Below are 24,813 nucleotides of genomic sequence, written 5' to 3'. Positions count from 1 at the left end.
GGCCCCGGTGCATTGTGGTCTTGGTAGTTTTTCTTCGGACATTTGCTTCTGTGCATTTAAGACCCTTCAATAGGGATTTAATTCGCCCTTTTACTAGGACCACTATGTAGCAACTAGCTATATCAACCCACTTACGTCATCTGCAGCTCAGAATCAATATTTAGCTAATCTAAAACTCTTTAAAATATAAAAATATGCATACACTGTATTGTACTTTGACACATGTACAGACTTTTTGAATATAAACTGTGTTAGTACATGGCTGTTCCATCATGCTTCTTTACTATGTTGCTCAACTGGGTGTTCACTGTTTAGTATCTTGCTCAATGTAAGCAGGAAGTGAAAATGAAACCTGCAGACAAAACAATAGCCCTATGCAAACAAAGACGAAAATTCATTTCACGTGTGGGTCAGTGTGTTACTTCATTTCAGATTTGTCTGTATTATTTGTTTCATCCACAGGCATTGCCTTAACATTAAAAACTAAACAATATACATTACATGTTAATGATTCTTTAATCACTTTTATTACTACATGTAATAATCTACATAGAATCCACGTAGTTGCGTCCTTTAGCATCAGCGCTACATGTCAAAATAGCCCTCCAGTGGTTAAACATTAACATTTGCGGGTGATGCTGGAGGAAAAGGTCGCCCCCCCCCCCCCCACTACTCCAGGGAATAACACTTTGCATCATATCCAAAAACCTGCAATCTGCAAACAGCCTGTGCCATGTCTCTTTGTGTCGAATGGCAATTAGCAAATGTTAGCATAAAAAAAAAACCGACAAAACGATTCCAAACCAAATATTACAGAGGTGATGGTAGGTGCGTTTAGGGCCGCTGGAGAACGTGTTTCATTGTGACAAAAGAAAAGTTATACATGGGAGGAAGACCCTGGTGGGCGGTGATGTTAAAGGAGTGCCACGAGAATGGTCGAAGACCCCCCTGGGTTGTAGGGCCGTTTATTGCCTCTGCAACGAGCTGGAGAGCCATCTGGTAGTCAGTCACCTGTGTCATGTGACAGGAGTGAGAATTTTTTTTAATGCACTCCCTCAAACGTAATTTTGAGTGAAATTGCACAACCGAACAAAAACACATTCACCTTCGTGTCATAACAACCTCCAGGGCGTGGTCTCTTTAGGCGCAGGTCGTTCCGGCAACAAATGGTTTTACACGGATGGCCCTTGGCATAAGGATCCCTTTTGTAGTCTGAAATATAGTCAATATATATAAAATAATGAAGCTGTAACTCCACTGTGTGTGCGGATAAATGGAGTCAGCTATGTCCACGCCCACAACAACGCAAACTGCCCTTTCAAAAAAAAGGCTAACATGTCTTCGAACCACTAATGGTAATAGAAGCCATTTTGTATTGATATTATATTTTAACACCTACTATTGTATCGCATGATGTGCTTGAGGGACCTGAGGTCATACACCTTAGCCTGGTCCCTGCGGAGAATTTTGGCTCTGGGACAAAGATCGTAGGAAAAGTCTTCTCCGTATCGCCTCCACATCACATCGTACCCACTCAGGTTGTAGATGTCAACATGAAATGGAATGTTGTAGGATGGCCAGTAGCCTTAAAGAGTGAAGCAAATATTATTACTAAGATGACTTTGACTTGAGTCCGATAATTCAAAAAGTACTCGTAACCTCCTCGTAAAGCTTGAGTCTGGTCAGTGTGCCGAATTTTCCCGGGGATCTGCTCCACGACAGTCAGAGCTCCAGTCCTGATACTCTGCCTCAGCGAAACCTTACTCAAGTCCACCACCATGTACTGGCTGTTATATGTACCTGTATTACGAGAAGAAATGTCACTTTGTTTCCAGCATAAACATTCTGAGCCTGATCACATTCTGCTTCTAACCTGAGTTGTATTTGGAGAAGATCTGCGCCCACTCATGGCCACTGTGCGCCAGGCTGTTGGCTAATCGCACTCTCTGCCAAGCCAGAAGGCTGTGAGGGCTGATCTGAGAAAACAGCGAGGCGTTGAAGATACCGATAGAGGTTTGAGTCAGCAGCAGGCCGCTACCGAGCAGGTAGAAATCATCCAGAGATGAGAGGAAACCTGCGGAATGAGGATGAAAATAATGAGGTGTTCTGAGGTTACATGCAATTATTAACAACAAATTTCTTTGAAACATCTGCTGCTCCAGACTTTTCATGCATTTTACTTGAAGTTGTCATAAAAAAAAAAGAAGAAATCTCTTCATTGTAACACAGTGAAGTCACATCCTTCCCGTTCTAAAAATAGCACGTTGTATTAGAATAACAGAGCCTGTAAGAGGATTTTTGTACGCCTTGGGCTTTGACAAATCTTTGCTGATGAAATGACTTAGCCTGATTTGACCTGACTGTGAGGTCAAAACACAAGATATTATGGCTCACATTTGATTCTTATATGTACAGTATTTTTCTCTACCAGGGTAGCTGCTGAATGACATTTTTCCAGTGGCTGAATGTGACACCCTGAGGTCCCAATGTTTATAGATGCGCATGGTGGCTGCATAATTGTACCAACTGGAATGGCCCAACAGCAGATTCTCAAACCCAGATGTCACCTGGCACACAGAGAAGAGATGTTTACATTTTGGTCCAATTCCCCCCCCTGACTCCAAAAATAATTTTCAGTGTGAGGGGGGAAATGGAGCTTCAAAATTGCTTCATGATTCATCAGTGCTCGCTCACAGTTTGGGCCAAGTGAGTCAAGGCTGACCTTTATGAGGGCCGTGCAGTGGCCCATTCCCGGCATCCTGAAAGCGGTGGGCCCAGTAGACTCGGGGCGAGGCGTCAGCGCAGGGACGAGATCCAAGAGGTCACCGACACTATTTAAAAACTGCACGGCAAATGCAGACAGAGGCTGGGAAGGGAGGACAGCGAGGTGAGTACAATGACATGGTAATGATGAAAATATTTACAAAACACACTTCAATGTGTTTGACTTTGGCCCATTGTCCAGCTCCAGCGATTAAGCCGTCCAGTTGGGCTAGGATCAGTCCCAAATGTTTCCACAAAGGGTCACTAGTCTTCCTCAGGTTTACTTGCTCCCTGGCCCACTGGTCCTGTTTGCTGTGTAGAAGCCCGTAGGATTGCTTTGTGAGAAATTTAGTTTATTTTAAATACTAAGGAAGAAAACATTTCAGGATATTTTAAATATTTACCTTAAGAATCTTTTCAAGGGATTTAAAACCCTCTCATCCTTTATTAGCTGGGGGTACATGTTGGAGTAATGGTTAAATATTTGTCTGCAATGAAAAAAAAGGACAGTATACTTGTATCAGTACATGTACATGATAATCTTGCAATTCCATTTGTTAAAAGTTTATTAAGGGTTACACCATAAAAAGTAGTCCCATCTTCTCACCCAGCAGTGAGGTAGCCTTCCAGGTAGCCAGCCAGGAAAAATGTCATCTCATCTTCCTCTTGGACGTCTCCGTAGCCAGCGCGGATCTCCAAGATGCCCCATCCAGTGAGTTGCAGGCTGTCATTGAAGTAACCATAAGCACCACCCTCTGTCTCCTTCACCCCCTCATTCAGGATCACCCTTTTCTGGGCTGCATCCCAATACACGGTGGCCTCATTGAGGTCTGTCATTATAAGAGGATGGTTCAGGGTCACGTGGTTGAGGTTGAATAACAGACATTATGGAACACATGTAATAACAGTGTCATCGGTATTCAATTATTTAAAGAACATGTTTCTCTGTTCCTCTTGTTTGACCTGTCTTGCATGCTTCAATTTGTATTGGCGAATATGAAGGCTCTAAAAAATATGCAGGCAGATGTATACATTGTAATATTTGACAGCATTTTTTTGTGTAAACTATCGTTTTTCCAGGAGTATAGTTAGGAGAATAATTTAGATTTGACTTGTTCTACCAACAAATTCTAATACTCACGCCAAGTGTGCACTGATGCTGCCAAAGTGTTCAACAGGATGCACAATTTGATGCCATGCTGCCCCATTTTTTTCCTGATAAATCCCTGCTGTTGTCCCGTATTTCCCAATGTAACACTTCCTCGCGGAGTGGCTGTTGGAGAGTAACGATGATGAGTTAAATGGAAGGGAAAAAAAAAGTAACCACCCCAGATGGGACTCGAACCCACAATCCCTGGCTTAGGAGGCCAGTGCCTTATCCATTAGGCCACTGGGGCCTGAACATTTCTTGGTTCCAACCTTTATTTTATTCATATCAATAGACGTCATTCCTGCCGTGTTAATGGTAAAGTACATAAATGTTCATACACCAATAAAATCTGAGAACATTTTTATTATACACAATAATGAAGCGGAAGGGAATCCCATCACTATGGTGATGCAAAGTCGAACGTTCCATTTTCTCGTCTTTACAGGGGCCCAGCACTTTGGCTATCAAACCTAAACGTCACAGAATAACATACAAAGAGTGATGCATGCATACTAGATTTCTTGCCGTTCTAATAATAGACTAAGGGTAGTGTACTGTTAGGCGTTCAATGTTTTTGTGACCAGATTGATGTGGTTTTGAATGGAACATTCGCACTTGCGCGGTACTGCTGCGCTGTTTGACATAGAAGTCGACAGCATTAGGGATTTCACTAAAGTCTGTATGGAGGTAATTATAAATATATAAACTCAGTCAGTTATCTGCCACCACTAACCTGTCTAACAACAAGTCAACAGTATCAATTAAAGGTCAGGTATGAGAAGTATCCGAGTAAGCGTGTAACGGTTAGCAACCTAGCATTAGCTAGCCGCATAGCGTACTAACTACTAGGTAACCATAAACACGCGCTGGCGTGAAAAGCGTTCTTGGCATTTCCATTCACGGTAATGTTCATCTCGATCTTATTTAGGATCTAAAAATGTCCCTGAAGCTCCCTCGATTTGGGAAATCATTCAGTCCGAAGAAGATTCCTCCGCGGAAATCAGCATCGTTATCGAACCTTCACACAGTAAGTTTATTCGCCTTCAAAACAATAAAAATGTGGATTTCATGGATTTGTGGAGAGTAAACTGATCTAAGAGACTAATGTCCTTTATTTAAGTTGGACCGTTCCACACGGGAATTAGAGTTGGGTCTTGAATATGGACCTCCTTCAATGAACATTGGAGGACAGACGTTGAAATTTGAGGATGGACAATGGATATCAGGTGATTACTAACAGTGTTGTTACATAACAAACCAATGCAGAGAATATCACAATGTAGCTTCTTCTGTACAGGAGGTTCTTGATTTAGAAGCCATCATCTTCCACATGCATCATGCAAACTCCACTTACGAAGGCTAATACAGATATTATCAGATCTTGTCAAACACCAGTGTGCTGCTGCAATTAAAAATGTTGACCCCCTCCATATATTATTTGTCTGATCAGAATCAGGGGGACATGTATCAGTTCGAGAAGTCGAGCGACTTAAGAAGAAAAACTTGCAGCTGGAGGAAGAGAACAATACCCTGAAATTGAAGATAGAAATTCTTATTGACATGGTGAGAGCAGAGGTTTTGGTAACAAACAGTTACTCTGTCTTCATGAGTGTTATTCTTCTCCATTTCTTCTAATCCTCTGTATTCTTTTCTGTGTAGCTGACAGAATCGATGGTTGAGTACCACCTGATGGAGAAAGAAGTGGAGGACATAAAGTCTCAACATTAAAGAAATGAAAACGTGATGTAATGTCTTCCTCATAGGAAGTTTTTACGTAAAATGGTGTATTTTCTTCACTACATTATAGACAAAGATTTATGTGTGTATAAAAGTCAAGTCTAAGATTATTCGTATCCCAGTGCTATGAATAAATTTGGGCATAACTCTATCTAGTCTATTTGCAACGATGATAGGCCTGCAGTCATATTTTGCAGATTTTTTAAATTTCCTATTGTATATTCAATATTGATCTTTTGGACAAATGTTTTTTTAATTCATCCTTACATTAAAGTGAAAACTGTAACAATCAAAGTCACTGGATTTATTTTATTGGGGTAATTTAATAATTTGCCAATATATTAGCATGTTAAAAAAAAGGTAATCATAGTAAGCTTTGGTCACCAGATATTACGAAGGACTAAAGGTGCTGTAATTAAATAATTGTATCGTGAAATATTTATTTTAATGTTTATTTAATTCTGTGACTATTTATTGAATTATTCCAATATTTAATTCGTAAATATGTATTTGTACTTTTATATATTATTTGTTCAAATTTGTTGCTTCTAACCCCGCCCAAGAGAGTCAGTACGTGAAGCTGATTGGCGGTCGTAGCGAGACGTCATCAGCCAGTGACTGCGCATGCACAGATTGCTGTGAGCGCTTTCTTTGCTTAGCGCTTTAGCTGACGAACGTCAAATTCGAACTGTTTTAGCTGTGTTTTAACGGCGTGTCGTAGAAAACTTTACGTTTACCAGTGGTATTTAGTTACATTGTTGTTGGTGACGTTATATTTCATCATGCCCAGAGGCGGTAAGTGTCACCGCCGAAGCGTCGTAAACAAGTTTAAGCTAACAGTAGTGTCGAGAGGTAGCTTTTACGCATGCTTAGCTTGTAGCATGCTAATCGAATTCTACGTAGGTTGTAATATTGGGTGATGCGACCCAGGCAACATCACTAATCTGCATATTTTGGTACTATTAACGTTACCATGTTTATCGTGGTTGACAGTCTCACTTTTATTTTTAAAGACTGCTATAGTCAAGTCAATGTTTTCTAATATGTGTACTCAGTTTGAACCTACTGTATGTGACGCAAGACTAATATTTGTGGATTTTAAGATGGTATTTTGGAAATGAATTAATTTAAATAATTCCAGAAGTCACATATATGCAACTAATTGACAGCCGAAAATAAAAGGCTTTTCCCCCCTGTAATTATAGTGTTTTATAACCGTAAAATGTATATTATTTAAAGCACAATAATATTTTTGTGTTTATTGTTATTGGCATGCAGGAAAAAAGGGCCATAAGGGCAGAGGGAAACAATTCAGCAATCCAGAGGAGATTGACCGACAAATGAAAGCCCAGAGAGAGCTGGTAAATAAATCAATTCATTTTTCAATCATCAATTGTCTCAGTCTGATGCACTAATGTGTCCCCTCCCTCTAACAGGAAGCAAATGATGGTGTCGCGAAAGAGAGCGGTTCAGAAGAGGAGAGTAGCAGCGAGGAAGAGTCTGAGGTCAACATCGTTGCTGTTATTTTAGTTGACTGCCAGCTTTCATCAGAGTAATGCGAACATGTTTGTTTGTGCATGCAGCATAAGAAGAGGAGTGGCGTGGAGGGACTTATAGAAATTGAGAATCCAAACCGCATTTCTCAGAAAAGCAAGAAAGTGACCGAAGTAGATGTCGAAGCTCCTCGAGAGCTGTCTCGCAGAGAGAGGTGGGTCTTTCATGAAAGATGACATTGCATGTCACAGTAATGTCATAGTAACAATGAACAAAAATGCAAATAATTGACACACCTTTTTAAAAGTGTGTAATGTAGCACCACTTTTTTCCTCAGTCACTGAGTTGACCAATTTGTGCAGTTGAGTAGAAGCTCCTCCCTTCACTTCCGCATAGCTCTTTAGCAAGGTTCCATAAGTTGATGCCAAAGCCCTCCTTTTTAAAAGAACTCTAGCGCCATCTTGTGGCACTTAATGGCATTCAAGAAATATCCCATGAATGAGTATTAAATGGTAACTGGACTGCGCTGATGGCAATAAGCTCACTCTTTTAAAAACTACACGTTGCCATATTCCTGGTTCGTAACCTCAAAATGACTTTTTGACGTTGTGGCATCCGCCAGGGAGGAGATCGAGAAGCAGAAGTCTAAGGAACGCTACATGAAGCTTCATCTTGAGGGGAAGACTGACCAGGCAAAAGCTGACCTGGCCAGACTTGCGATTATTAAGAAACAGAGAGAGGAAGCTGCTAGGAAGAGAGATGAACTCAGGAAAGGTGAGGCCACTTTGCACAAGCTCCTGGCAGGAACTCATGAATCCAACATTGTAAATGCTGGATTCTTAGACTTACTGGATTTCCCATTTTAAAATGTCAAATCTCTTGTTTGCTCGTTAAAGATGCAGAGGACACCAAAGCAAAGCGCTAGGCACCTCCTCAACAACTTCAACATGCACATCGGTCTCAGAGGGACAGACAGAGGCAAGGGAAAACATTTGAGTAACGTCGGAACATGATATGGCTGCCCCCGAGCTCCATCCAAGTTCTTGGCGTAACAACAGCAAAGAGGCCGACGTGCTCCACAGAGCCCAAAAAAAACAAACCAGGTGAAAACATCAAGGGATGAAGACAAATGCAACATTTGGGATCCCCCCCTGCGTGGGTTTTCTCTGTCTCACTCTTTACTCTTCTTCCGCCATCTTAATGTTTCTAATCATTTGCATTCCCTTTGCCATTTTTACAAAATTTTGTCGGGACTCACAACAGCAAGGAGTCGACACCGGGAGGCCTTAGGTGCTTTAACTTTTCTTTCCGCCTGATTCGTTATTGTTGGATAGTTCGAGAATTGCACGCAAATTTGGAATAATAATTTTCATTTCCTCAACACATGACAAGTTAATGAAGTGGACATTTCTTGTAATGCCTCAAAGCAGAAGGACTATTACTTGAACTACCTTTTTGTTGTAATAGATAAACACCGTCTTTGGAAGCCTTGCGTCAAAGTGGCCTTGGTGCGCTTATACTAGGATCCTCTCGTTGTCTCTTTTGTTGTACCTCAACTCAACACCCTCATTGTTTACAAAAGACCACCTCGCCTGTGATTATAGTTTTTTTTTTACAGCATTCCATTTCAAAACAGTCTTTTGTAACTTCTAAATTCAACCAGCAAAACAATCGAATATTGTTTACAGAACACAAATTGGATGCTGATTTCAAATCCAGCCTGTCCCTGAGCAGGTATTAAGCTTCAATAATAACAGTCACACGTTCGTATAAAAGAACCAAACCGCCAACTGTTTTTAGGAAAAAGGAAAACAAATTGCAGCATAGAAACGAATCCCTCAACTTTTCCTTCTTGTAGTTGAAGTCATTTAATAAAGAAATTGATTCATAAATTGAAATTTGCTTTGTATCAATGCTCCATGTGTTGATTCAATCAGATTTTTCTTTTATATTATTTTTTTTCTTTTTAGTCACCAAAAGCTACATCAGCAATAATACATTTTATTAATATAATACGAAGTAGTTGCAAGTACCCGGACTTGGTAAGTGTTTGCTAGTCAACTGAAAGAGAGAAGAAAAAAAAAAAAAGCCCACATCTCTTCGAACTCTTATTGCATCTGTGCAACTTCCTCATTAACCGCTTCAGAACTTGAAAGAGCGCGTTTGAAACGAGAACTAAAAGACGCACACAAAAAGCTCACTGTCAAGTAGGTCGCAGCCCTTCAAGCATCCGGAGACACTCTAGAGAAGACCAACAAGTGGCAATGCTCCGACAATCTCTGAGCATTCTCAAGCAGCTTGGCTCTTCCTCAAAGTAAGTTCCTTTTGTTACTTAAGTCACTTTCAATATAACGCTTGTTTGAATTTGGAAGTGAATCAATCTGCTTAGGTGAAATCACAACTTTTGCAATGTTGTGTTAGCATGTTGTGTTGTCACAAACATGCAGCATGTCACAATTTGTGTTATTGTGTCACTTGGGTTGTCACTCTGGCACATCCTGAGTGAGAACAGCAATGTGCATCTGCAAAAGAGAAACCGCACTAGCACGCACAGTCACAAACATAATATATACACTTTTACTGTCTGGCTGTATTTCCCCTTTTCTTTCATATCAGTTTCCTGATTGAGAATTAATTTCCAAAAGTGACTTTTATAAAAGGGAACACATTTGCTTTTTATTACTCATCAGTCAGGCCTGGGGATGTTTTCAATTTGCATTACGATGTCGATGCTTGATCATTTTGATTTATCAGGCAATGTGTGGCGATCAGTTCAAAGAAATAAGAACAGTTCTTGAATAATGCACACGTGAGTAAATTGTGAAAGGAAACTCACAATATTGTATGTCTAATTTATAGGTCACAAGATGTCAGCGAGCTTCTCCAATCAGACCTGGTTGTGGTGAGAAAAATAAAATGGCATCATTTGACTTCAGCGTAGTTGACGGCATTTCATTTTGATTGAATCGAAGGTGGAGCAGCGGGTGGAGCCAGCCAAAAGAGCAGCACAGATGCTCCACAAGAAGCTCCAAGGTTGCATGCAGAGTCAGGCGGGGCTAGATGCCGAAAAACGGATGGTACGAATACCACAAAAAAAAAAAAAAAACTTTCCTTGCCTTAACCGCTCACCGCCGCTTTTTACGCTTCTCCACAGAAGAAGCTGCCTCTAATGCTGCTGTCAATCAGCATGGCGGAAAGTTTCAAAGACTTTGACGCCAACTCGTCCATCAGGTGAGCCTCTCTGAGCTAAGAGTCATGTGAGAAGTTCCTGATTGGGGTTTTTAGTTCTGTACCAACTAGGAAGAGAGACAAACCACACTAGCTTGTGGTGAAACATGCGACGGAATGCATTTGAAAGAACAATAACCAAAGCTCTTTGTGGCAGGAGGGTGTTGGAGATGTGTTGCTTCATGGAGAAGATGTTGGCCAGCCTCTTGGCAGACTTTGAAATAAAAGTGGAAAAGGAAGTTTTGGAGCCACTGAATAAACTCAGCGAGGTGACGTCATGGACTTTTTAATTATAATGTCTCCTTTTAATGTCTGCTTGCATCAAATTTACTTCCTTCCTTTCTCTTCTTGTTTTTAAGGATGATTTACCCGAAATTCTCAAAAATAAGAAGCAATTTGCAAAGCTAAATGCCGACTGGAACAATGCACGACTCAGGTGAGTTATTTATTTTCTTTAAAATACTTTCTGTTCAAGTTGATACATGACAAGTCTGATTCCAGGAGCCAGGGCAGTACCGGTCCACAAGCCAAACAAGACGGTCTCAAGGAAGAGGAAGAAGAAGCTCTGAGGAAGTTGGAGACCATCAAGGTACCATCATTGGTTCTCAAAACAATAGAACTTTTAACAAAATGTTGTTCTTGTCTCTACAGAATAATTATTCGGCTGACTTGTATCACTTTGCAACTAAAGAAGACGACTATGCGAGCTACTTCATTCGCGTAGGTTGCATTTTAAACTACTTAAAAGAACTAATTTTAATACAGTAAAACTTCATTTATTACATTATCCTATGAGAAAAAAAATATTGTTAAAAAATTAGCAATAAATTGTGATATAGCTGCACTCTTCTTATTCCTTTCATTGAAGCTTTTGGAGCTGCAAGCAGAATATCACAAACATTCACATGAGTTCCTGGATAAAAATATCAACGAACTCAAGGAGAATCACAGGCAGCAAGGTAAGTGCACGCATTTATTTGCCACACGGATTTGCCCTCGACTTAACCTACATATGTGATGAGCAACAGGGCAGCCACCAGCGAACCCCCTTGGACCCAAAGTTTTCGGGGAGCCTCTTTCCTCTCACCTGCTTCAGAACAAGCGAGAAATCGCAGCACCCATTCAAGAATGTGTTCATATGCTACTCAGAACAGGGATGAGGGAGGAGGTAAGACTTTTAGTTGAAGTTTGCGTAATAGCTGAAGGGCCTTCGACTACACTTCATCTCCAGGGTCTATTTCGTCTGGCGGCGGCGGCCTCGGTGGTGAAGAGGCTCAAGATCTGCATGGATCAAGGAACTGTCGACCACAGCGAGTTCAGGATAGATCCTCACGCTGTGGCTGGTAAGATATCTATTTTTATCTCACTTACATCAGTGTGAAATTATGTTGAATTACTCCAATAGGAGCTCTGAAGTGTTACCTGCGAGAGCTTCCTGAACCACTAATGACCTTTGAACTCTACAATGACTGGTTTAAAGCTGCCAGGTGTGTATGAAATCCACTCCACACATGATGTTTCATATCAGTTTCAAATCTATGACTTTATAGAAAAGTGACAAAAAAAATGTTCTCACTTCTTTTATATTCAGACAAATTTACATTACAGAGCTGTGTTGTTTTGTTGTTAGCTAATAATTAGCTTCTGATTTAGTGGGATTGTGGTTCTTGACTCTTTGTGGAATTAGTTTGTGTTTTATATTAAGACACTTGAAAACTGATTAAAAGCTCATTTGTTTGTATTCACAGTGAAAAAGACTGCACAAAGAAGCTGGAGCAATTCCGAATACTATTGAAGAAGCTGCCGCCTGAAAATTACAACAACCTCAGGTTTGGAATGATTTGCTTTTCTAATCATGTGGAAATTAACATCTCGTATATTTTCAGGTACCTGGTGCAGTTCTTGTCGCTTCTGTCCGAGCATCAGGCTACAAACAAGATGTCGCCCGGTAACATTGCCATCGTGCTAGGGCCCAATCTCCTCTGGCCACAAGCTGAGGGGTAACTACACGTGTCCACCCTCACGCTTTCTACCCTCGGTCAATCTCATCTTATCTGCTTTCCCTTTTAAGGGAGATCACCCTGGTTGACATGGCGGCCGCATCTTCAGTGCAGGTGGTGACGGTTATTGAGCCTCTGATTCAATACAGCTCAGAGCTCTTCCCTGAAGGTTTAAAAATACTTACAGATTACTTCAGTCTTCCTCGACGCTGATTTCGATTCATACTGACACCGAAATATTCATTCAGAGATCTCCTTTGAGATTCCGGAGCTTCCCAAGGACCAAGAAGACCTGTCCATGATCTCAGAACAAACACAACTGTGCAGAAAAGTTTCCACAGCCTCTTGTTCTTCAACTTGCGACAAGACGAGCGGGTATAGCGGAACAATTCATATTTTGACATTGACTATTACTAATGTAGATTGTTTCTGTTTGCAGCACGTCATCTCAGGACGGGATAAGCGTCTCCTCTGTAACTTCCATGAGACGCCAAGCGTGGGCTGCTTCTGCACACGACGCCGCAACCACCAACCAAAAACACATGACGATACAGAGCAGCTCAGCCCCCGCAACACCAAGCTCATTGCCAAATCAAAACCCAGCACCACATCCCAAAACTGCAGCGTTCACCTCAGGACAGAGCAAGGACCCCGTCCAGACGCAGCGCTCGGATCTGTTAGAGCCTGTTTCAGAGGCACGGCGCGTCTCACTTAAAACAGTCGTCAAACGTGAGTCAGAACGCGCTTAATACTTAACTTGCTGTTGTTTTTGTTGTGCGCAGACATTGCATTCAACCCATTTTGTTGACACATTCTTGACATCTAATCTTTTCCTCCCACAAGTAAAGTTAGTGCAAGTCTGCAGAAGGAAGATAAATACAGATACAAACAGGATGTTTGGCACTACCCACTAATATATCACACCTTCAGATCATCTTGCATGTTGTTCTAACCCGGGCCCCCATGGCTCACAGTACGTCCCCAAGTGCTGCCTTTTACTTTGTCCTTGTCTGTGTTCTTTCGAAAGATGTAAATTTGCCATTGATCTTACAGTCTGTACATTGTCTCTCCTTTGCAGCAAAGAGGAGCATCAGTGTGAGAAAAGCCGACGAGCCGGTGACGGCTCACTCCAGCACGGTCAAAACGTCAGCGCCGCCAAAGCCTCAGCACCATCCAGCTCCCACAACAACAGACGGGACCCAGGTGACACGTCCGCCGCCTCCAGCTCCATCGGTTGGTCATAAAAAGCCGCCGATTAAAAAACCCAATCTTAAAGCTCCTAGTTGTCCTCCACCTCTACCCCCGGCGTTACAGTCCAAAGTGGCTCCCTCAATAGCCCAGTAAGACGAGCTCTATACGGACTTTAACTTTGACACGTAGATAATATTTAATTTGAATATGTCTTCATATCAAGACAATTGTATGCTTTGCCGAAACACTTTTCTTGGAAGGTCTATCGAGGCCATGATGGATTGAAGCCGCTCTTTCCGATGTTTTTAAACAAAACAAGTTTGATATTCATTTCCATTCTTGTACCTGTAGGAAGCTGTAATGATTACAAAATCCGACATTTGTCCACAAATAAAAATATGCATCTAAGATAATAACATCACTTCCAAGTCTTACGGTTGAATATTTAATTTGTTTGTTTTATTAGTTGTGAGCTTACAAAATAAGATCCTCAATGATAGCATCGTTATTCCCAATTAATAAAGTATAACGTTGGGCTGCACTGTTATTAAGGTGCTTATGCGTTTATAGTGTCGTCAGCTGATACGTTTGTGTACATTTGGAGGCGATAACATAGACATTACAATTTGTCTATTAAAAACAGTTCCTCGTTCAAGGTGCACAGAGTTTATTTAAGAGGTCTGCAGCATTCAAGGAGCAATTACTGGAGTTCATAACACCAAATACTGGCGTCATTGGTCATATTACTCAATTTGATGCGATAAATGTCATTCATTAGAGTTTAAGTCTTGACTTGAAATGTTCTAAACTGAAGGTAAGACTTAAATGCATCAGGACAGGTAAGTTGACTAAACATTTTACTTTTGTCTATATTTGCTATTAATGACCAAGTATAAAGTGAATGGCAGGACCTCTTTACTGAGAAATATTAGTGTTTCAGCTTTAGCTTAGTCTTCGGTTCCTCAATTAATTTCAACATAGTTCCTGGCACAAAGCTACCACAAGATGGCGCCAAAGTAATTGTTAATCTGAATGCTAAATATCCTGAACTTTTTGAACATTAAAAATACTTCAGTCCTTTTTAATCAATTTGTGGCAAAAAAAAAAAAAATCATTGCACTATTAATGGAAAAAATATGTCACCTTGAAAAAAAAAAAAATCCCCCGTGTGCAGTTTGAGTGTCGTTGATTTGATTATTGGAGTAGGATTATAATGGAAACAAAGAGTATATCCGATAATGAGTTTTAGTTTCATGTTAAAACAACTCAGACTTTGATTTCTTCTTCATCGTCATCATCATCCGTGTAGCTGTAAGAGATCTTGTTTATCCTCTCCGAATCCACCACCTCCATTCTGTTTTGACCGCCGTAATGGCGTGCAAGCATATTCACGGCACTCTGGAAGCGCTCGGTCTCCATCCTCATAGCTAACCTCACTCGCTCGGGTGAGGCTCCCCTTGGCACATCAGGAAATTTCCCACACACTGCGACTCCGTTGACCTCAATGGCGCTCCCCTCGTCGTCCCATTCTGCCCCTTGTGGACTCTTCCCCCCCGTGCAGTCCTCTCTCAGCAGGGAGTCCACGTAAGAGATAGTAGCCGAGTCCATTTCGGATCCTTCATTGGTAAGCCCACACGGCGATCCCGTGTCATCTCTCTCCCAGTTGTGATTGTCTCCGTCTAGTAAGCCAAACACTTCGCTCATGAGGGAGGGGCCCAGGTCAAAGTTGAAGGTGTCCAGGGAGGTGAGGGAAGCAAAGGAGCTGGAGAAGGCGGTAGGCTTGGGGTCATAGGTCACAACGGCAGCAGAGCGGGCGGTCAAGACGTCGTCGGCGGGGTCGGTCAGAGAGCCACGGTGCACGTTAGCCGGGTTGGAACCAGAGGGCTGTTGACGTTCGGAGCGGGACAGGCGAGGGAGTGTGACGAAGCCCGACTCCAAACCTGGGGAGAGAAAAATGAACATTAAATGGTTGAGTAGGACTATCACGATTTACCTAATACATCCAACAGGGGGCAGTACAGACCATCATGTCTAACAACTACTAAGCTTCAACTTTAGGAATTTCCTCCAGATCATCATCATATAACTGCAAATATACTAAAACTACTCTTAAGATAGACACTAAACAGAACACGTATGTTTACATCCCATTTTTATTTATTAAATTTGGCATATTTCTAGTGCAACTCCCATCATCATATTGCCTGCTGTGTCAATATGTCTGTCTTTTATCAGCGCAGGAGCAGCTGACAATGCGCCAAAATGTCGAAATCATTGAGTAGACCTGATGGATGATTCGTACTGCAGGCCCGCGCAAGGTCGCCAAGTCTTCGCAGAGTTTACAAGGGGGGGGTGGGAGCCCGCGTTAACTTATTTGACCCCCGCTTGATGTTTTACTGTGTTTAGCAACCGTGATTTATCGTTTCGCCCAGTCGTAATCATAGAGCTTACTCAAGGATTCGGTTATGTGCATATGACTCTTGGAATTTCCTGTGAGGACATCATAGATTTTTCAAATGTGACCACTCAAGAGAAAACAAATATATTGCAAATTGTACATAATGTTACACTGGCTTAAATATATTACTATATACTCAGCAACCCCTGTAGGAAAACACATGGCCTTTCAGCAGTTCACCACTCCAAATGTGCATCTTAATGGATTGGAATGATGTGCTGACACGACAAAAACACAGTCAATGGAAATTCAATTGGGGTCATTTTATTGCGGTGGATTCAAACGGTCTGCTTGAACAGCGGGTGATGCTGATGTTATTTCAATGTACGAGCGCCTGCTGCTGGAAAGCAGGTCGCAGTGGTTGGTGCAATGCGCACACGACCCGGCAGCAGGAGATCAGTTTTCACCATTTTTGTGCCTTAACCTCACCAGACCATAACCGTAATCACACATTGTAAAACATTTGTTTTAAAAGAGGGAATTATTAGTTATCTTTCCAGTAACTTGACAGTCTGGCGTTGTTATTGTTATGCCGACATGTCATTTTAACAAATGATCACTTAATGTGGTATATCATGATCTGGGGAGATTAATTCAGTGACATGATCCGAAGCTAAATTGCTGCTAACAGACGCCTGCTGCGTGAGTCATCAACGCTGATGAGAGCCCAGAGAATCAACCGCAAAATCCAAATAGTCAGCAGATGTTAAAATGTTCAACAGAGCAGAAGGAAATTTGGAAAATTGTCCAATAGTTTTTGTTGTCTTTCCCGGAACCTGAACCACAGTAAATGTTGAAAATTGACTCGATAGAACGTCTTTCAGGCGACTTGCCCCTGAGGTCACACAGTTTGAAATTTGATCAAAATTTGGGTGTGCTTCTAAAATCACAAAACGTGTAATATCAATGCTAATTTCCGTTAGCCTGTCTATTGTGTTTCACATTATATGTTAGCATTAAGCTTAGAAGTGTTTTAAATTGTATCACTGTGCTTACCGTAAGAACTCTTCCTCTCCCCTGGTGTGCTTTGTGAACTGGGGAAGAGGACCTTTGTGGTGGGGCTCCCATTATACATGTCCACGTCCAGCCTTGGAAGGGAGACTGCGTTCTTGATAATGGGAGAAATGGCCGGAGGAGGCAGTGACACATCCTTGGTTCCTTCTCTGATTCTGTTGTCAGAGCCCCTCCTGATTTGTCGGATTGTCCTGGAGAAAAAGGCCCCGAGTTTGTTGTCGGGGGTAGACACCGAGTCCGTTTCCCCGTGGCCCCCGTTAGCCGATCCGCCGTGGTTGCTGAGGAAGGAGGTGTCCCCGAACACCTCTCCGCCACGGCCCACGTGCATCGTGTGGCGAAAGTCGCCTAGCGGGGGGCTGATCATGTCCACCGTCAGATCAGCTTTACAACGCCGCTTGCTGTGAGAGTGTGTCACCAGACCTTTAAGGCCAGAGAGCTTTTCTTGGAGATTCATGTTTACAAAGCTCCAAAAAAATGTTCCGTTAAACGTGAAACTATTTGGAAAGTAAGACTTCAGTTCACCCCGACTCTTACGGTTACCTCAAGTTCTGAAAACATGTAATCTACAAATCTGAGGGCTGCGGCGCAAGATACTTGAGTGGAATATTATCTATGTTTATCATGCGCTAGCCAAAGTCTATCCCACTCTTTGCCGCTCATCGTTATGCGGCGCTGGCAGAAACAAACCAACATAAATTGCAGAGAACACTGTGCAGTTGTGTCCCTGGCACAAATAAGGCCAGTTGGACTGCAGTCAAGTCCCTGGTTTCCCTCGCTTTGGCTTTGTCGACATGGGCTCCGAAATAGGTCCGGGTCCAGCTGCAAATGCTTCTGTGGTCGCAGCGTCTACAGAGGGTAAAAAGAGGGAGAGAAGGTCTATCTTTAAAATGGAGGCAGGAGAAAGTCATGGATGGCAGTAGGAGTTCCTGTTGTGGGAGTTGAGAAGATTTAGGGAGAGACCACGACACTTCCTTATACACACAAGTCAGAATTGTATTTGACAAAAGAGACAAAAGTACTCAAACTGCTTACGATGCAGACTCTGAAACATACAAAAGTAATAAGATATATATTTTTGTAACTTTTGCAGTTGGATAGAATGAAAAACTGGCGGTTATTGTGTATACGAGACCAGAGGGAGAAAAAAAAATCGAATAATTACATGTTTATTTAAAACAATCACTTAGCTTTGCTTTAGGAAAGTCAGATTAGCTAAATGCTAACAAATAATGGAAAAGGCCATTGACATGCTAACGGTTATCATTGATAACTGCGATTATAGAAGCAATATGTGACAATACTTTTTTGATAATTATATTTATGAATAGTTTAGATAACTTTTATAATTCAGAATCCTTCAACTGCTCTGAATTTGAACTTCTCAATTATAATTATTATTGCTTAAAAAGTCAACTCGTCTGGAGGAAGCTAAATTTAGTCCAAAATCATTTCACATAAAAGTCTGCTTCTGGAACACAATAAAAAACTTAGTGTAATTCTTCTTCTATTGTCCTGTTTTAACTGTCGTAAATATCACCCGGAGGAGTTCGCTTTTGGCCCATTCGTCACGTTCGGACAGTTTTATATCGTACGTGTGTAGGAAATTGTTGTTGCTGTTCTTTGCCAGCAGCAGTAATAGATAGCTAGTTCCTAAATATTTTGATACCGAAAAAGACCCCTGACAAGCTCCTCTGGTTCTCTTTAAAACTCAATCAGGCCTCCGTCTGGCTTCCTTAATGACTCGCTACGATGGCGATAGCGTCATGTCCAAGGTTCTAATTTGCTGCTGACCGCAGTCACCAAGCCCTCCGTTCCACTTCCCCCTGGGCTGGCGTTTTAAGAGGGGCATCTGGAAGCCCGAGAGGGAGGAAACAAGCCACATACCAGTGTTGAGCGGAGCCATATCAAGCCTTGCCAAAAAAAAAAAAAAAAAAAGACGGCGATGGCATAGGCCTACAGGGAACTGCTGTACATTCCCATGAACTAAAAGGGACTTTTGTAGACTCAAAAGGCAGGGAAAAAAATGTCCCTATCAAGATTTAACAAGTCGAGATAACCCAACGGATTACAGGAACACACATGGGGTCGTGAATTACCCCGACTGTGATTTTACGGAAAGCTTGTGATGTATCGTCTTTGCCTGTAATCCATTGGGAGACCTTTGACCGTAGCACGCAGGCGCTTGCTTCACAGTTTCGGACTCCCCCAGGCCAAAATACTGCCGTTCACATTTGTACTTGTTTATGTGTTTGCAGGGTTACATAAACACACTTTTTGGGTGTCAGATAAATAGCCTGTTAAGCACCACCAGGCTGTAAAAACATACGGTAATAGCTTTAATGCTATAATCTTTCTGGCGGTCTGCCTGAGGGATGGGGGGCTAGATAATCCTTTAAATCTTCATCCCTGGTACCCCTAAATATGCATGTCTCGCTGGCATAGGTCTGGGAAACTAAAAAGACACGAAAAGAGACTTGGAAAGGAAATGGAAGGGGCATTTTCATTTTAAAACACAGCTGTGAAATTTAGTCGATATTCCAGTAAACCGAGTTACCGGTTGAGTCATAGAATACTTTACTTACAATTTATCTACCGTATTTTCTGCACTATAAGGCGCACTGAATTATAAGGCGCACCTTCATTGAATGGCCAATTTTAAAACATTGTTCATATATAAAGCGCACCGGATTATAAGGCGCATAGAATAAATAACTCAACGTTGCTCAAACGTTAATGCAATCACAATATAGTAACACTGGAAATAGTGAAAACAATATATCAATAACTCAACGTTGCTCAAACGTTAATATCACACAACACACAAAATAAACAGTTTACTTAAATAAATTAGTCCTCATCCACAAATCCATATTGGTCCATATATAAGGCGCACCGGATTATAAAGCGCTCTGTCGACTTTTGAGAAAATTTGAGCTTTTTAGATGCGCCTTATAGTGCGGAAAATACGGTATTTATATTTCACTTACAATTGTGTAAGTCAATTATTTGATTAATCGATAACTAATACGTTAGACGTTATTATTTATTAATAACAGTGTTGTAGTTGCTCCCCCCCACCATACTTAATGAAAACATCTATTTAAGCACATTTGGAGTTCCTCGACTCTGCTGTAGGTCCACATGAGTGGACTTTAAGCGTCTCTATGCTCATGTCCTTCAGACTCTAACCAGGTGAACAAACATACAAGATAAAGCAGCATTTTCCAAACTTACGCTTTGGCTTTCTACTCTGTTTCTATTTTCGCCCAACACACTCAACCTTAATTCTAAACAAAGCACTTCCTCTTCGCTCGAGAAAACATGTTGGGCCCTTTGATGAATATCCACACTGACTCTACCGCTCCGCTGTTTGTTGTATCTTCTTGGAAATCATATTAGATTGCCAATAACCATGCTTCCAGTCGTGCAAGTGTCCAAATCGCATAATGACAGTATTCTGTAGAGGAATGCTGATGTGTTTTTTTTTTCCTTTTCTGTCCATGAAGACATTCTTGGATGAGTTTAGCTGAGGACGAAAAACCTTCCAAACACCTTTGAGATTAACTGGCGCAAAAATTGTGAGCCGGGCTTTTTTGTCCCAAATGGTTCCTCTCCATTCTGAGTGCAAACTGCCACAAAAGGAGAACCAGTTGGTGTCGGAGTTGTTGTTTTAATGTCCAGGTGTCCAAACAACCTCTTTTTAGACCGGTGTCATTTTTCAATCAAACTATCTTAAGGTACCAGTTTACTGCTCAATAATTACCGAAAGACTTCTGAAGTGAATCATGTGATTGCTTGGCTCTGTTTGATTGGTCAAATTGAATTATGGGCATTGGCAGAGTTCAAGACATTAAAAAAAAATGAAATTATAGTAGCAGTGATTGCGTGGGAATGGCCTTGACTTGTAACTTGAAACACGACATATTCACTTTCCATGCTGTTGAATTATCTTGCCTCGGGAGGGACTTGCAACCATTTGGTGATGACAGACAGATTTTTTTTTTCTCACCAACACCACCATGTGTGGTTTAAAAAAAAAAAAAAAAAAAGCGGTTGGGAATCCAGCGGCGTAAACAAAGCAGCCGGAATGTCAAATTTTCATAGTTAAAATAAATAAATAAATAAAAACAGGCTGTGTGACTAACTAATAGGGGAAAAAGCGCCTGCGCCTGCATCCATACAGGAGCAGGAAATGTCTTCTGCAACTTGAAACAATCGCATTGTGACGCAATACTAGCACGTATCTAGTCTGGCGCCACATTCAGCTTCCGGGCAAACTGCAATTTTATTTTCATCGATTGTGCTTGTCTGTTAGCTTTCCAGCTGGCATGTGCATGTGTGTGGCATTTCACACTGTGGTTTCCCTCAGGGTGTGGAGCTCATAAGGCTACCGCTCCCAACATCGTGCAAGCATGCCCAATGCGTCCTAATTGATTTTAGGTTATGTGATGGAGCTTGTAATTACACGATAGGATGATTAAAAAGCAAAGCAGGTCATTCACAACCAAGTATCATAATAATGATCTACAGCATTGTTACTGCTGGCAATGGCGGTGTATAAATATATCAACGAGCAGGGTTGAGTTTCACCGAAGAACTCCGAGGAGACTAGTTTTGACACCGCAGAAAAGGCCCACTGCAAACATAGCGGACATTAACACCACATTGAAATCATTTTTGCCTTACCAAGAAATTCAATCTGGTGTGTTTACTAAGATACGCCGAGTCGGCTAGAAATAGGCTTTACGCTAAATGTGGTTTTCTATTATTCTAGGATTTTATTTTCTTGAATAGGCCTGACATCCTGCATTCCCTTACCTTCCTGCTTCCTTGCACTTGTCCACCTTTTCCCCCTTGACAGAATAATAATATATATATCATATGGTCCAGTGCCATGATTAGCTGTGCTGATTCATCAAAGCCATGACCTTGTATATTAAATTATCAGTTATTTTCGGACGCAAAAGACCAAGTGACAAATGTTTTAGCGTGACTTGCTTCTACATAATGCATTATTATTCTAGAACACTAAAATATTATTTCTATCCAGCTGCTGAATTTGGACAAGATGCTAAGTAAACTGATCGCCACTCAATTACAGGGCACATAGACAAGCAACACATATGGCAATTTAAAGCATGTTTTGGTAAGTGGGAGGAAACCTGAGGACACCTAAAGCGAGGCCTTGGGCCTTGATTCAAACCCAGGACCTCTCTATTATGAGGCAGACATGCAAACCACTAATGCACCGTGCTATTTCGAAAAATGTTAACCTTAAGCCAAAAAATAAAATAAAAATCCAAACCCCATACAATTTTCGATAGGAAGCTTTAGAATGGCCCTACAAGCCATGAAAAAAAGACCACAGTTTCTATTTATGACAGAAATAACTATTTAATCCTAAAAAGTTCTACATGTATGCCTGGCTAATTAACAAAGAATAGCAACTCACCTAAAAGCTGGATAAACTCTTATAACTAGAGATCTTTCCTAAAAGGATAGAGTTGAAGTTGATCCGAGTGCGCTGTTTGCACGACAGGACGGCCCCACTAGTGTGCGCGTGTGTGCAGAAGCGCAGCACGGAATACAAGGAAAGGGGCGGGCCGTGGGTCCGATCCACCACAGGAGTCCCCCACCACGCTCCTTCCATTGATGTGCGCCTACAAGTTGCCAAATTGACTTGTCAACACTATTTAAAAGCATTCAAGTGGGACTTAACACTGCATAATCAAACTCCCAATTCTGATTTAATGACCATATTGCACAGAAATAATACAAATATGAAATTTAATAGTTGAATGTGGCATCAAACGTTACGAGCAGTAAATTGTAAACATTTAAAAAAAACTGCCATTCCGTTTTGTTTACTATAAACCTGTGATTATTAAACTAAAACAAGCTCCCTCTAGTGGTAGCTAAAAGAATCACTCAAAAAATACAACCAATCAGATTAAAGCTTGTAGCCATGCTTAAGTATAAATCACTCAAGTATCAGCTGACTGTAAGGAAAAGGGGAATAGCCGGAAAAAATATTTTTCCTTGATTGCTTATTCTTTTGCCATACATAAAATCGCTCGCAGGAATCAACAGGTCTCAAAAGGGCAACGAAACGCTGACCAACAGGAAAGCGGGCCTTATCAACAGGAACCCAAGCATCCCCGCCCCGTCCTCTTCAGTCGTTAAATCGCAACCTAGGACCAGTGACACTTTGGCCACGCGACTCTTCATGATGCCCTCCCCTAACTGAGGTCACTGTGATAGCGTTTAATAAAAGAACTGCTTGACCTCTAAAGACAGATAATGTTTGGTACATCTAATCTGTCGAGTGCTGGTAGAGAACATGTCAGTATGTCCGTCCCTCCAATCTTCATATGTGACGTATCAAAATCGTCACCCTCTGATGGAAACAATTGGGGTGAACGGAACAGCAGTTATTTGAGCCTCGCACTTTGACTCATTCCAGATCAGCTTTTTGCTTATCGGTGACATTTTGTTTTCCAGGATGATGATCTGAAGACATTCCACTAATGTCGCTGTCACATGTAAAAAGTGTTGCGTGCTTGTTTTGAAAGTCCAAATATGGTGATAAGATGTCTGGTTCACACACATCCTCGTCTGCGGGTTTCAACACAATGGCGCTTTGCTTGACCCCAGGGACGACCCCTGTAAATCATTTAAAAGCACAACACATTCGTTTTGAGCTGAACACACACACACTAAGTTTTAAAGACAGACTGAAGGGAACTGAAATGTTTTTTAAATTTTTAGTTCTGATTTAAAAGAATGAATGCTTGAGCAGAAAAACATATGGAAGAGTTCTCCTGGAAGTTACTTTTACACATTTCTGTCTTGCTGCCAAATACACTGAGAGGAGTTCCAGCGGCATGAAACGCGATTCAATCCATTTTCAAAGATGTTGAGACCGTGGAATTGTTTTTAGGGAAGAAACAACACTGCTCTGAAATTATATCCAATGGTTTGGAAAAAGTCTATTGTTCAGAAGCATTATATAGCGTTATGAACCGGCGTAATTAGTGCACTTACAAAAAAAAGAAAAACATAATGATGTGTTTTTTGTGGTTTGGGCATTTTCGAAAAGAAATGGAACTAAGACAGGCTAATTGAAGTTTTGAGTAATGTTGGGCAGAAAACTGGAAAATACACTTCTGGATTTGGAATTAAAAAAAACATTTTCTTTTTTTAACCCGAAAGGTCAAACAACCGCAAGTCTCTCCACAGGGTTCCTTTTGAAGTTTAGAAGTTGATTACATCCAACAAATATTTTACCAAAACTTAGTTAAGGCAAGAAAATAAAATGGTGAGGCTGAACGGCAAAAGTTTTAATGGACTAATACTGTTTTATTTTATTTTATTTTTTTATTTTATTGGAATTCCAGATGGAATTATGGCCGCCTGACGCTTGCGCCCCGCAAACCAGACGGCTTTAAATTAGAACTCTATATCTTTTTAGTGTGCTAATTTGAACCCCTAAGAATAACAGTTGGCTACTGTGTTTTTTTTTTTTCCTTTTTTTTTTTTTTTCATGAGTCTGGCACCAAATGTCCGTCGAGGGAATCCGCAATGGACACAGGTACTTGTTTGCCCTCTTTCCTCCATCAAGGATTTTCTTGTGTTCAATCATACATTCACAAGTCAATGTTTTATGGAGTGTGCTATTTTAGTGGTGGCCTTGTTTTCATTCACTCCAAACTCCTGATTGCATGTTTTTGTAGCACTATTGACGCTGATAGAAAAATATTTTTGAACGCACTGAGAGA

The 24,813-nt window shown here is 41.2% G+C and overlaps 5 protein-coding genes and 1 non-coding gene across 11 annotated transcripts; 3 read left to right on the top strand and 3 right to left on the bottom strand.

The window, feature by feature from the left end:
- Positions 1-87: 87 nt before the first annotated feature.
- plbd1b (phospholipase B domain containing 1b) lies at positions 88-9,459 on the bottom strand. Of its 2 annotated transcripts, none has more exons than XM_061264397.1 (11): positions 9,346-9,459; positions 3,371-3,593; positions 3,168-3,251; positions 2,934-3,075; positions 2,723-2,866; positions 2,429-2,567; positions 1,874-2,074; positions 1,660-1,800; positions 1,400-1,585; positions 1,106-1,212; positions 88-1,011 (listed from the first exon to the last, which is right to left on the bottom strand). In XM_061264397.1, the coding sequence occupies exons 2-11, from the start codon at positions 3,415-3,417 to the stop codon at positions 835-837; spliced, it is 1,368 nt and encodes a 455-aa protein (XP_061120381.1). In that variant the 5' UTR covers positions 3,418-3,593; positions 9,346-9,459; the 3' UTR covers positions 88-834. The 2 variants fall into 2 exon arrangements, with proteins under 2 accessions (XP_061120381.1, XP_061120380.1); XM_061264396.1 differs by lacking the exon at positions 9,346-9,459 and adding an exon at positions 3,905-4,052.
- Positions 2,788-5,944, top strand: cby1 (chibby 1, beta catenin antagonist). 5 transcript variants are annotated; one of them, XM_061264431.1, is made up of 6 exons: positions 2,788-2,887; positions 3,375-3,475; positions 4,842-4,940; positions 5,034-5,139; positions 5,364-5,476; positions 5,573-5,944. In XM_061264431.1, the coding sequence occupies exons 2-6, from the start codon at positions 3,464-3,466 to the stop codon at positions 5,639-5,641; spliced, it is 399 nt and encodes a 132-aa protein (XP_061120415.1). In that variant the 5' UTR covers positions 2,788-2,887; positions 3,375-3,463; the 3' UTR covers positions 5,642-5,944. The 5 variants fall into 5 exon arrangements, with proteins under 5 accessions (XP_061120415.1, XP_061120414.1, XP_061120416.1 ...); XM_061264430.1 differs by lacking the exons at positions 2,788-2,887; positions 3,375-3,475 and adding an exon at positions 4,444-4,600; XM_061264432.1 differs by lacking the exons at positions 2,788-2,887; positions 3,375-3,475 and adding an exon at positions 4,535-4,685.
- On the bottom strand, positions 4,088-4,160 carry trnar-ccu (transfer RNA arginine (anticodon CCU)). Its single transcript has one exon. It is a non-coding gene; the product is annotated as a tRNA-Arg (tRNA).
- On the top strand, positions 6,261-9,042 carry pdap1a (pdgfa associated protein 1a). Its single transcript, XM_061264435.1, has 6 exons — positions 6,261-6,445; positions 6,929-7,011; positions 7,087-7,155; positions 7,234-7,358; positions 7,767-7,918; positions 8,041-9,042. The coding sequence occupies exons 1-6, from the start codon at positions 6,433-6,435 to the stop codon at positions 8,067-8,069; spliced, it is 471 nt and encodes a 156-aa protein (XP_061120419.1). The 5' UTR covers positions 6,261-6,432; the 3' UTR covers positions 8,070-9,042.
- Positions 9,325-13,984, top strand: sh3bp1 (SH3-domain binding protein 1). Its single transcript, XM_061264391.1, has 18 exons — positions 9,325-9,458; positions 10,004-10,046; positions 10,117-10,221; positions 10,299-10,375; positions 10,530-10,641; positions 10,732-10,808; positions 10,874-10,961; positions 11,024-11,092; positions 11,241-11,331; positions 11,401-11,540; positions 11,604-11,715; positions 11,778-11,859; positions 12,121-12,201; positions 12,259-12,372; positions 12,444-12,541; positions 12,621-12,747; positions 12,812-13,101; positions 13,451-13,984. The coding sequence occupies exons 1-18, from the start codon at positions 9,409-9,411 to the stop codon at positions 13,714-13,716; spliced, it is 2,022 nt and encodes a 673-aa protein (XP_061120375.1). The 5' UTR covers positions 9,325-9,408; the 3' UTR covers positions 13,717-13,984.
- A 16-nt stretch (positions 13,985-14,000) lies between these two features.
- Positions 14,001-22,630, bottom strand: cdc42ep1a (CDC42 effector protein (Rho GTPase binding) 1a). The gene is made up of 3 exons (XM_061264407.1): positions 22,488-22,630; positions 17,018-17,881; positions 14,001-15,503 (listed from the first exon to the last, which is right to left on the bottom strand). Exons 2-3 carry the CDS (start codon positions 17,487-17,489, stop codon positions 14,830-14,832), a joined length of 1,146 nt encoding a protein of 381 aa, XP_061120391.1. The 5' UTR covers positions 17,490-17,881; positions 22,488-22,630; the 3' UTR covers positions 14,001-14,829.
- Positions 22,631-24,813: the final 2,183 nt, after the last annotated feature.

This window comes from Syngnathus typhle, linkage group LG18 (assembly GCF_033458585.1).
Source record: "Syngnathus typhle isolate RoL2023-S1 ecotype Sweden linkage group LG18, RoL_Styp_1.0, whole genome shotgun sequence".
Classification (NCBI taxonomy): domain Eukaryota; kingdom Metazoa; phylum Chordata; class Actinopteri; order Syngnathiformes; family Syngnathidae; genus Syngnathus; species Syngnathus typhle.
The sequence above is the reverse complement of the archived record's forward strand: the minus strand, read 5'-3'. Positions and strand labels throughout refer to the sequence as shown.

Coding starts and splice junctions, on each gene's coding strand:
- cby1 (XM_061264430.1), top strand. CDS start 4,514: ATGGAACATTCGCACTTGCGCGGTACTGCTGCGCTGTTTGACATAGAA. Junction 4,941..5,033: donor CGTTATCGAACCTTCACACA/GTAAGTTTATTC, acceptor CCTTTATTTAAG/TTGGACCGTTCCACACGGGA. Junction 5,140..5,363: donor GGATGGACAATGGATATCAG/GTGATTACTAAC, acceptor TTGTCTGATCAG/AATCAGGGGGACATGTATCA.
- sh3bp1 (XM_061264391.1), top strand. CDS start 9,409: ATGCTCCGACAATCTCTGAGCATTCTCAAGCAGCTTGGCTCTTCCTCA. Junction 10,222..10,298: donor TAGATGCCGAAAAACGGATG/GTACGAATACCA, acceptor GCTTCTCCACAG/AAGAAGCTGCCTCTAATGCT. Junction 10,376..10,529: donor GACGCCAACTCGTCCATCAG/GTGAGCCTCTCT, acceptor TCTTTGTGGCAG/GAGGGTGTTGGAGATGTGTT.
- cdc42ep1a (XM_061264407.1), bottom strand. CDS start 17,489: ATGAATCTCCAAGAAAAGCTCTCTGGCCTTAAAGGTCTGGTGACACAC. Junction 15,504..17,017: donor GGAGAGGAAGAGTTCTTACG/GTAAGCACAGTG, acceptor TTCTCTCCCCAG/GTTTGGAGTCGGGCTTCGTC.
- plbd1b (XM_061264396.1), bottom strand. CDS start 3,971: ATGGGGCAGCATGGCATCAAATTGTGCATCCTGTTGAACACTTTGGCA. Junction 2,568..2,722: donor ACTGCACGGCCCTCATAAAG/GTCAGCCTTGAC, acceptor TCTGTGTGCCAG/GTGACATCTGGGTTTGAGAA. Junction 1,213..1,399: donor GCACATCATGCGATACAATA/GTAGGTGTTAAA, acceptor ACTATATTTCAG/ACTACAAAAGGGATCCTTAT.
- pdap1a (XM_061264435.1), top strand. Junction 7,156..7,233: donor GCAGCGAGGAAGAGTCTGAG/GTCAACATCGTT, acceptor TTGTGCATGCAG/CATAAGAAGAGGAGTGGCGT. Junction 7,359..7,766: donor GAGCTGTCTCGCAGAGAGAG/GTGGGTCTTTCA, acceptor GGCATCCGCCAG/GGAGGAGATCGAGAAGCAGA.